General features: G+C 42.2%; 1 protein-coding gene across 1 annotated transcript; it reads left to right on the top strand.

The window, feature by feature from the left end:
- Positions 1-2445: 2445 nt before the first annotated feature.
- Positions 2446-8832, top strand: LOC131281660 (protein amalgam). The gene is made up of 9 exons (XM_058311007.1): positions 2446-2515; positions 2842-2960; positions 3958-4143; positions 4597-4795; positions 5250-5381; positions 5748-5867; positions 5974-6144; positions 6335-6532; positions 8558-8832. The coding sequence occupies exons 1-9, from the start codon at positions 2446-2448 to the stop codon at positions 8830-8832; spliced, it is 1470 nt and encodes a 489-aa protein (XP_058166990.1).
- Positions 8833-11664: the final 2832 nt, after the last annotated feature.

Here is an 11664-nt window from a genome sequence, read left to right as displayed (position 1 = left end):
ACCATTAGTATCTAAACGTTAAATGTAAACGACTCACCAATATTAAACTGATTTAACATAAAATTAAATTAAACCACACCAACATTGTCCACTGACTTCTCCTTTTGTTCGGCATTGCTGCATGAGGCGATAAAATACCAATCAATTGAATGGTCTAATTAAAACCAAACTGTCAGCTGGTACCGCTGAATAATAAGGCATTCAACATTCGCCATCGACCCTCCGAAACACCAGTGTCAGTCTCGTGCCGAGCCCCAGTGAAGGACGCGAACTTTCCGCCACCTAGGCGGGCTTTCGGGAGGATCCTCGGAACGTGGCTTTTCACCCAACGCGGTATTCATATTCCAGTCAGGCGTGCGCCGCACGCGTCGCGTTGTGACCGCAACGGAACCTTCCGTGAGGACATATTTAGCAAAATTCTGCATACGTGACATCTAGGCACGAACGGTCTCTCCGACCGGTCACAGCAATGAACACACGGGGGCAACACGTCGTCCCGTATCACACTTGGGACGTGAAATGATGCCATTTTGAGGCAATCCAATGAATTATAAAGCCATTCAAATTTATCTTTCAACCGTGGGAGAAGTTTAGGCTTTTGTCTACAATATCATGCATGATTGTTAAACGGCGGCGATCTATGAGAAGCATCTGTTAAACTTGCATACTCCTAGGGCTATTCCTAAGGACCTGTTGTAAAATTATTATGAAAGCGTAAAATTATATGCATTTCACACACAAATTTTGATCTGCTTGATGAAAACGATTACTAGTGAGCGATAATGAATGAAATTCTTTTCAGTCAAGAAAAACATGGAAAAATATGGAAGCTGTTGAAAATTGTTAATGTTCTGTTTATGGTATCAACAGTGTGCTGAAGGCAAGCATGTGGATGCAATTTAAGACCACCTAATCTAAATGTAGTTACGTGTTGTTTTTCTCACGTATGCCTCTTCCAATTAGTATGAGAAAATTTTATGGTTGATAATGATCGACAAAACATGCTAAGAACTACTTTTCAAATACGAAAAATGCTCAAACAACTTTGATACTCCTCCATAGAGTGACGAACCAAAAAAATTCAAGTAATCGAAAAGAAATTTAGCTGAAAATCTCCTTTAAATAAGAAATTTCTGATGAAAAATATCCATAGCTATTCAATACATAACAGTTGATGGAAAAATAATTAGAAAGATTCTTTGTGATTTGCACGTATTATTCAAGTAATTCATCGGATTATTCGTCTATAAAATCAACAAACAAAACGTACTAATCTCTTAGTCACAAATATTCGTAGGCAATGGAACACTTTTGCTCGGAGTGGAATTCTGTGAAACGAAAAAAAAGTTTCCTTATTTAAAATGCAATTACGGAGAGTAATGTTCAGGAACTGTTATTACGAATGGCAACGCATATGGTTACTAGATTGCCCTAGGAATGGCACACCCGTGGAGTCTTGTGCGAATATTACTCACACACCAGCCCATTTCTAAAACCATATGCAATCATTTTGAGGCGCAACAGTAATACATTCCAATTAACACCCTTTCGCCAAACACTACCGTATGCCATATTTCATCGTGTTCCATTATTTGTAATCATTTTGAAGGAAAAAACCCGCCAACTACCACGTCGTTTACGTCTTTACCAAATCCAGAACCGCGGAAAACATTCCGTTTCCGACGTAAAGTGAAGTGAAACAAAACAGCAGAAAGAAGCAAAAAAGAAGGACAGTGAATTTCCGGGTGCAATCAACGTTCTTAATGTCCACTCGAAACCCACTCCACCACCGTGTGGCGCTCGTGCCACACATGTGCCCGAGCCGGTGTGGAAAAGTGTGCATTTGTGTTTCCCCGGTGCATTACGCGGATGAATAAAACGCGCGTCAGCTGAAGTGGTGGCCAGAGTGTCGGTGAAAAATTGCACGAACTTCATCGTGGTGGGATGGTGGTGACCGTGGGGGAGCTGGCGGCCATGTGATGGTGGAGAACATTTTGCATTTATGCTACTGCAGCTGCGGCGGCAAGAGAACAAGTGAGCAATGCGAAACAATAAAGCGCCGATTGTTGAAAGCAACCGATGCCGCGCAAGGACTGGAGTGAAGTGGTTCGCCCAAGGATCTCCTCGCTCGGTGGCATGAAACTGGCGATTCGGTGCAGCAATAAGTGAACGGAAAGTGTAGCGCCGTGAAGTGGCTTAAGCCGGGAAGTGGTAGCGAGTCTCATCGGTACGAGATAAATCCTCCTTCTTCGGAGGGACTCGCAACTACCAAACAAATCGCACAAAAAAGGGATTAAGCGTTCTGGTAAGCAGTGCATCGTGCAGATCCGAAGACAGTGAGAGGAGTGTAAGTGTGTTTATCTGTAAGCGGAACAAAGAAGGTGATACCTCGAAAGCAGCAGAGTGATAGAGCAAACGAATGCACCGAAACAAAGCACCTTCGCGATGGGATACATAAATCTGCTCGGACTAAAGCTTTTGTTAAATATATCATTAGTCGTGCTGCTGGTAAACGGTAAGTTTGTAGACGAAATTTAATTTCTCGAATTAGTATGATTTATGCGCGGCGGTAAATAATCATAATGGACGACATAAATGGCGCGCCGGTTAGCGTGTTTTCCGTTCGCTTCCATCAGTTTCCCTCTGTTGTTTTCTTGTTTTATTTGAGTTTCATTTCAATTCTTTCTACTTCTTTCGTTTCCAATGCTTCTTCCTTGCAATGATGCAAATAATTTCGTCATCTTGCAATCCCACCGAGTTGTCAGCCATATTGGTGAAGGCGTTTCTAACGTTTCACTTGGGGTTTCCCAATTTTCCCTTCCCACTCCGCATGTACCGCAGGCCATGGCACACAGACCGAGGTGAAGCCGGAGTTTCTGGCACCACTGGACAATCTGACGGTAACGCAGGGCAGGGATGTGTCTTTCACTTGTGTTGTGAACAATTTAGGACAGTACCGGGTAAGTAGCACGTTATGGAAGACGATTAATGCAATGTTTTGTAAAATCGACCGCATCCAACTATTCTAAGTAAATCTTCAACAATTAAATGTCATAAGGATGAACGAATTTTGTTTTAAAATTTGTTATGTGTATACTCGAGATTATTTTTTATACGGTAAAACATCTCTCAAAACTCGGGTTCAAAATTTAAGAAATATATTTCATTCTCACAAGTTTTATTTTTTGTGATCCGTAGAACTGTGAGAGCTCTATGCTCTAGGAAAAGGTTTCATTGCCATCAAAATTGCTCCAAACATCCTCGCTTGTTATTTTGTGCAAGCGAGCGTTGATATAAAATTATAAATTGACCTGCGTGCAGAAACTGTCATCTCCAACCCGGGGCCACGTTTGGATGAGCTCAAATTAATTTTCCCACCCCTCTCGCACAAGCCAAACGGGTCTCTTCCTACCCTCAAAACGGTCGACGGTAGCAACCCCGGCGAAACAACGGAACGGCGCCCGTGCGGCATGCCATTTAGTGCTGTTTCATAGTCCCCGTTATTGATGATCTCATTTACGAAATTTATTGAAAACAAAGCCGAACTTTTTATCGACACGCAGGCTCGCCTAAATAACGCCTCTCGAGCCCGTTCTAATACCGACGGGGGAAAAAGTGGAAAATCACTGCCCTAATGAAACGCGTGCATAAAAGTTTTGGAAAATAAAAATCCGTTGCCGTTTTGTGTTTTCTATTTTGCCTCCTTCTGATCCTGTTAGAGTTTTGTTCTTGTACGGCTGCTAGTATCAATTTCGACAATATCCATCGAGGCCTAATTGACTAAATTTTAGACAAAAAAACATTTGCAATAAATCATCGGCGGGGTTTCGTGTACTAAATGGTACGGTGACGTCATAATCGTGGTATCGTGTTTTAAGAACAGTTAACATGAAATCATTACCTTCAAAGTTTATAAAAAATTGTCAAACATTGTTATACAATTATCGAACCATCCAGGTGGCGTGGATCAAATCGGACTCGAAAGCTATCCTCGCCATTCACACACACATGGTGGCGCTAAACCCGCGACTATCGGTTACGCACAATGGGCACAACACGTGGAAGCTGCACATCTCGCACGTGCAGCTCAACGACTCCGGCAGCTACATGTGCCAGGTGAACACGGACCCGATGCGACATCAGGTGAGTGAAGAGTTACGACGTTTTACGCCATCACTTCGTTTGAAACCTAGTTTTAGGGATGCACGACGGTTTTTAGTTTTAGTTTGTCCATCATTTCTTTTTCATTCAAATATAAAGCTCGGTTTTCTCTTTACCATATACGTTTTTATTCGGAAGGATAACGCCGTCTCTCATAAAAAATCCAGTACATGGATGAGTTCTTTCCCTAAACATTCCTTTTTAAAGCTCCTTTGTCTCCTCAATCACCCACCATTTGTGTCGCTGTGGCTGTTTAAATTTGTCCCACCGAAGGGATGAAGAAACCAAAACACAAACCACAAGCAACCCATTTCCACCTGAACGCGCCAGCAAATGTTGTAATTGCCCCATGAATACACTTACTTTCGCCGCGGGAGTGTAGCGTGAAAAACCGTGAACAAAAATAGAGAACTAACGAAGAAACCATAATTACAGTCGGGCAACTTGGACGTCGTCGTGCCGCCCGACATCCTGAACGAGCACGAGATGAACACGCTCGAGGGCGGCGTGGCCAATGAGGGGGGCAACGTGCAGCTGGTGTGCCAGGCGACGGGCGTCCCCGAACCGACAGTCCAGTGGAAGCGTGAAAATGGCAAGGACATCGTCGTGCGAACGGAGGGTCGGGAAAAGCAAGGTAAGCTGCTGCAAGTTGGAGTTTTTACATTGCTTCTCTTTCTTTTTCCTTTACTGTTACACCGTCGTCCGGTTTTTTTCCTTATTCTTTTGCATCCTTTGGCATAGTTTCCTGTCAAGGTGTTTGATTTACTAACTACTTCAGAGTAACCCCGAAGGTCAAAATCCGACGCCAGTTAATTACCGAACGGGGAAAGTGCCAGGGCGGGGAAAGCAGGAGATCAAAAACCGGAGAAAAATGAACCACCCGTCTGTGGGAAAGGATTTCACTTCATTAAATTGTGTTTTAAAGTTTTTAAAGTTTCCCTTTTGCGCGTCCTGCGGGGGTTTTTCCCCCTTTTCCACAACGATTTTCTAGTGCACTCGCCAATCCCAACGCTTTGTGTGCCTTTTTATTAAACCAAAAAACCTAAAGCGGATTTTATCTTTCGCCCATTCGTTTATTCTCTCCGCAGTTGTGAAGCTGGTCGAGGGCGAACGGCTGGTGCTGAACCAAGTGCAGCGGACCGACATGGGAGGCTATCTCTGCATTGCCTCGAACGGAGTGCCGCCCTCGGTGAGCAAACGGTTCGACGTGCAAGTGAACTGTAAGTACCTAGAGCCGGGGGATTTATTCGCTCTTTGCATTTATTTAGTTTTGTAGCGCTGCAATAAATTGAACAGGTGCTCTTTTTTTATCACCGGAAAGGTTTCCCTTTTATCTGAATGCATTTTGTATTGCCTTCCATTGCTTTCTGTGTCAATTGATAACTCAAAACATATTAATAGAAGTTCAGTTGAGCAGATAAGGAAGAATATTGTATATTTTTCGTCAAATTATTGACCTACAGTTAAACGATTTCATGTTCACAAAACTTCCAGAACTAACATTCATTTAAGTAGTTAGTAGCCACCGATGTCGCAATTCCTTCTCAATTACTTTTTATTTCCATCTTCTTAAAATCCTTCCGCAGTTCCACCGAACGTTAAAGCAGGAAACCAATTAGTGGCAGCTCCAGTGGAAAGCCATGTTCTTCTGCAGTGTATTGTGGAAGCATTCCCAACGCCACTGAATGGTTGGCATAAACATGATGGTAAGTTTGAAAGTATGAGGTCAACATGAGTACAATTCTGGAACTATTTAAATTCCTTGAAAAAAGATAAGCATATCTTTTTCCCCTCCGTTGGTTCCATTTAAAGGTATGAAATTGTACGAGGGTGAGAAGTACACCATCACCGAGGAAAAACTGAACGCCTACACGTGGCAGCTGAACTTGACGGTGAAAAACCTACACAAGGGCGACTTTGGGCCGTACATTTGCTCGAGCATCAATGCGCTGGGAAAATCCGATGCCAGGATACGGCTTCAAGGTACCAATGATAGGAAGGGGATTTCAATAATAATAATCGAAATAATTTGTACTAGTAATGGCTTATATACTCTATTTTTAACCTAGTCTATTTTATTATGTTATTTATGACAAAAGAAACTCTTGTCCTTTTCGTCTGAAATTGATTTTCTTATTCGGTTTTTTCTCTTTGTTTGAACTCTTTTAAACAGAGCTTCACTTACCTCCGAAACCAACGACAACGCCAACGCCGTACGTGCCATCGACTGTAAAGCAACCACGAAGAAAGCAACATTCTCATGGCAAAGGGCACGACGCGGGCAAGGGAAGTAACGGGTTCAACCGGGACACCTACATCAACAACCACATCCAGGAGAATGACTATCTGGGCAGTTTGTCGGTGCACGAAGGTATGGAATTTACATTTATGTATTGGGAGACAAATTGGCAGATATTTTCATGCTTAAGAATACAGTACTACATTGAGATTATTTATTCATTTTCGAACGTTGTTTTAAAATCTTTTAAAATCCTCGTGATACACAAAATTATCGCCGCAAGTTGAGTATCACTGCATTAAAGAGAGATCTACTTAAGAAAAATATTTATCCGAAGTATACCTAAATGTGTATACTTTCTACAGCTGGTTTAACACTTTCTTCCATTTTTATGCATTCTAAAGTTGTTTTAACATTATTTAGCTGGTTTGGTAATATGCTCTCAAAAAAAACCAAAATTGAAAAAAAATATCACGGAAATTATGATGAATGCAAACAAAAAGTTGTTTTCCCAAACAAATATTACCATGAGAGAAACTGCGGAATGGGTGGACGGAAATACATAAATTAGTTTTCCGGGTAGCATTTAACGAGCATTCCCTCGCTCGGTACATGTTCTAGCTGCCAAGCCGTCTAAATATCTGCCGTCTGATTACGATGCGGATGTGTTGTCTGATCATGCAGTTATGATCTATTGCCCCCGGGAGTGGACAAAAAAGGAAGAATGAAAAACGCATCAACCAGTAATCACCGATCACGCATCGAAACGGTTTTGCGCCCCACGAACATAATCTCCCATTTTGTGCCGCGTGTTTTGCTTTCTTTTTCTGCCACTGATGCAGTTGCATTTTTTTTCCACCGATTTTTGTTACTCGATTATTGTGCTTCAGCGAGCCTGCGAGCGAACATATTCCCTGTTTTTTCCATCCCACCCACCCTGCCCGTTTTCCCACCGGTGGCCCGATAGTCCCGGTGTCATAATTGAAAATTCTTCCCGCGAAAAGCGTAGGCTCAATTAATTTTTATTGCATCACAATGAAACAAGCCCACGACAATAAATTAATTGATGTGATTATCAGTTCTTTGAGCATCACCATCGATCCCGGTCGTTTTTTTCTTCTTCTTCTTTCACCCCCCACCCCCCCCCCCTCCTGTGTGTGTGTGTGTGTCTGCTTTTGGATGCTTTTCTGACGTGCACTTTGCACTTTTGTTTTAAACTATCTCCTGCGGCGAACAACTATTTTCCCCAGGATAATTTTTTCCAAACACAATTTTCAATCCCTGAACGGTGCAATAAAAATGGAATAAAACTGGAAAACATGGCACAAATCCGCCGGCCATGTTGGTGTTCGTCCCTGGGCGAGTTTTTCCCGAGATTTCCCCGGACGCCCCACCCCAACTGACAGCGGAACCGAGCGGTTCGGTGCATAATTTTGTTTATTTTTAATGACATCGCCCTGCGGCGAACAAAACACTAAAGTGTTGCCCGTCGGAGGAAAAGTTTGTCGGTGAGCGGTGGAATAAAATAAAATACTGTCCACCATCCCGGGCAAGGGCCAGGGGACACTATTTCACGTCCATCTCCGTGAAACTGTATTTTATGCTTTCATTTTTAATTATATGCACTATGGTGCGTTGTCGGGTGGAAGGTCCTGTATGCGTCAATGATCTTAACGCGATGCTGCTAAATTTAAGCCACCTTTCATCTGGTGATCTGGTTTGAGGATGAACTATGTGTGGATTTCAAAAAGTCTGTTCCTTTCATCCGAAGGTTTGAATTGTTCAAAATTCCGTTTCCATTTTCTTTAGCTTACTTTGCATTAAAATAAAATTCAAATTAAATTAAAGTTCAAATTAAAATAAAAGATATGATTGTACGTAGAAATTTTTCTAAAAGTCGCCAGTTTTATGTTAATTTGGTTTGCTCGAATTAAAGTTCAATCTAAAATAAAAGATATAAATGTATCCTTGAACATCGTCATCAACAGAAAAACGAGTTTGATTGCATTGCTGCAAATAAATGCACTACTGTCGGCAACTGCACATACCCACGCAATCGGTCCACATCCACTGATGGACGTCTGGCTCATACCGTTTTCCAACTAATTTTCCATCACTTTTCTCTCCCGTTGTTCTCGTCTCTCTTCACACCAGGAGGTCCGGGGGGAAACCAAATGGTCGGGCCGAACGGTGCCACGATGGGAACCGGCAACGGACTGGGGGCCGGAGGTGCGGCCGGCAACGGTAACGGTGGGCTGGAGAAGCCGCGGAACACGCAAATGCCGGCACCGATCCCGTCGCGCCAACCGCACTGGATCCTGAACAACAAATCCCACGCGGTGGACATCTTCAGCCGTCGGCGCACGGTCGCGTTCGTTAGTTGTTGTTTGCTGATGATTTATGGTCTGTTGATGTTGCTGACGTTTACATGAAGCTGCGTGTCTGGGTGTTACCGTTCGCTGTTAGTGTGTGTGTGTATGTACATTATGATAAGTACGATAAAAATTAGCCGCATAGTAAATCCGCAACAAGCTGCCAAGCGGAGGAAACCAACAAAACAAAAAAGGGAAAACTTTACACCGACAGCTACAATTGCTGCAATGCCGTGAAAAGCACGAGGGTTCGGCAGGACACAGTCGCAGGCAGCCGTAACAGGTACATATAATAAACCAAATCATTTGAGTGAGTTTAAACACACACGCATATGCCGCAAGTCCACTAATTAACATTGCCCAAGTAGGGCTACTGACAGAACAAAAAAACAAAACCACTCATCAAAGTACTAAAACAATCAAAACAAATTAACAGAACACTTTTACACACCACAATTAACCAAGTTGGGGCGAGAGACCGAGTATCGAAATGAACATAACAACTGAGGCTCTTATCAAATGCACCCTCGAGGAGTATCATTTTCAACCGAGTTTAAAATGGAACACGGAAATGTTCAGCACGGGCCCATAATTAATGCTCCAATGGGCAACGTGGGCAGGAAAGGGCGATACCAAATACAGCTAGGAAGAAAAAAAAAAGGATTTGTTACAATTATAAGTGCACTTTATAAAACCAAACAGAAAAACAAAAATCAAGCATCGTAAATAGCTACAAAACGTAAGTAAAACAAACGCAGCTAGCAAAAGCAAAACAGTGAAGAAGTGTGTGGTCAAAACGGAATTTATGAAGTGTGTCAAAAATAAGGATAGTTTAACCACATAAGAGCTTGTACAAACGTAAACCCGTAAGACGTAATGTTCATTGATTGTACATACATGTTAAATGGAGGATATTTGAACACCGTTTCGCAAGCAGAACCGTTTGGGTAACCTTTTATCTGTTACAAATATCCCATTTGATGAGACTTTTATTGATGAGAAAATGGGGAAATTAATTCTAGTTCATTGAATTTCAAAATCTATGCTTATGAATGTAGGATCAAATCGATTAATCCAAGGTTAATTTTATGGAATAATAGTTTTGCTTTAATTTCTAAGAAATGGAGGCTCCTGGTACCTGGTAAACATTTTCACAGAGAGTGGAATTAAGTTTCCACTTTCAGTTGTTCCATAAAACATTAAGCTTGAAAAGCGGGTTAACCTTTTTCACCCCGTACGCTCCTTTTTCCGTCCATTCGTTTCTTCGATAATCCATGGAATGAAAGGAAAAATAGTAGCAAAATATGCTCACGTTGGTGGAACGATAGGACGCCACTGGAAATGTGGAGGCTGTACGTCGGTTCACTGGCATGTAACAGGAGATACCAAATTCGATAATGAAGACGAGCCTTTTTTGTGCCATTCATCCTCGAATGAGAGGCTGCTACATGATAAACCCTCCCGTGCGAAGGGGGAGCAAGCTTTCATGTTTCGGGCTACCGTATTACGGTTTACGATATAATTTTAATTAATGTTTATGCATCAGCTTTCGGAAAACCTGTGCCACCCCGTTCCCACACTTTTAAATAAAGTGCGGCAGTCTTGTGGTTTTAGCTGTAGCGCTTTACACCGCAACCAATAATTGAGATCGCTGTAGGTTTTTACGTGTCATGCTTCGCACACAGAAGTGTTTGAGTTTTTATTTCTGTACAATGAAGATTATGGACAAAAAATTTATGACTTTAACATCGAAAAGGTTAAAGTTAAGCTCATTGATGAGTTTTTATTTTCCTGATCCCTCTTGAACGTGGACTCTACTCATAACCAGGGTCAACCATTTTATTCTTCAAATAAGAGTGGAATAGATCATCAGCATAATTTTACTACCATCGCGCAGTAAAACTTTCTGCCTTCCATACACTCTTTCCAAAAAACTTCCTCCGTGAAATCCAAAAACAGAGGATATTGGGGTTTCCACCGAAAGGGAAAACTTCCATTTGCAGTCTTTCTTCGCCATACACACATCTTGAAGCGCGTCATGTTGCCAAATAATTTCACAGTTATTTTAAAAGTTATTAAAACTCAATTAAATCCCTGACAGCGTGGTACCTTTACGGTCCACAACTTCCTCCAAACACACCCAACCTTCAAACAAACACACACGAGCACTCGTCAACCGAAGAAACTTCACTCTCGAGAAGATTTTCCCCAAAAGTTCAACCCCCCAGAAGCTCAACCCTTTTCGCGCCGAACACATGTGCCGGCCATTTCCGTTTAAAAACACATTAAGCGCTTGGATGGGGGTTTCCGCGCGGTGCTGCAGCGGAGTCAGCTTCCTGGCGAAATTATATTCCGTTTCACGCATCATAAATATTATGTCCCATTAAAATATGGTTCCATTTCCTACCATTCTTTTCGACACGGGGAGGGAGTTTTTTGGTTTTCGCACCCTCTTTCGAAATACATTTCCTTTTTAATTGCTCGCACGAATGGTGTTTGCGAAATGGTGGCCGAATATCTCTCCAAGCTGATTCAATCGTAAATGCTGTTGGGTGTCACCTTATACGGTTTACACCTTACAGCACCAACGTAGGTGGAATAAATCTCGAGCATAAATCATCACTTATACAGCCTCCCGTACTATCACGCCACGAACGACGTTGGTGCGTCGGGTTGTCGACAGGGAAAGCATACCATGTAAGTAGATGTCTTCCGTCGAGAATTAGAAATTCCAAACGTAACAAAATAAAAACATAAACGGTGGTAAAACCAGCAGTGGAATGGAATAACAAAACAATGTTGTTCGAAAAAAGAAACGCTACCAAGTGACCGATGGTGTAGCTAAATTTGTTAACCCGTTTATAATGGAATAAAGTGATAACAAATAAACAA

The sequence above is a fragment of the Anopheles ziemanni genome, chromosome 2, assembly GCF_943734765.1.
Source record: "Anopheles ziemanni chromosome 2, idAnoZiCoDA_A2_x.2, whole genome shotgun sequence".
NCBI classification, from domain to species: domain Eukaryota; kingdom Metazoa; phylum Arthropoda; class Insecta; order Diptera; family Culicidae; genus Anopheles; species Anopheles ziemanni.
This window is presented reverse-complemented; position numbering and strand designations above follow the sequence as displayed.

Excerpts from the sequence above, each read along its gene's own strand:
- LOC131281660 (XM_058311007.1), top strand. The coding sequence starts at position 2,446 with ATGGGATACATAAATCTGCTCGGACTAAAGCTTTTGTTAAATATATCA. Across the intron at positions 4,144-4,596 it reads CGGACCCGATGCGACATCAG|TCGGGCAACTTGGACGTCGT; the intron begins GTGAGTGAAGAG and ends CCATAATTACAG. Across the intron at positions 6,533-8,557 it reads CAGTTTGTCGGTGCACGAAG|GTCCGGGGGGAAACCAAATG; the intron begins GTATGGAATTTA and ends TCACACCAGGAG.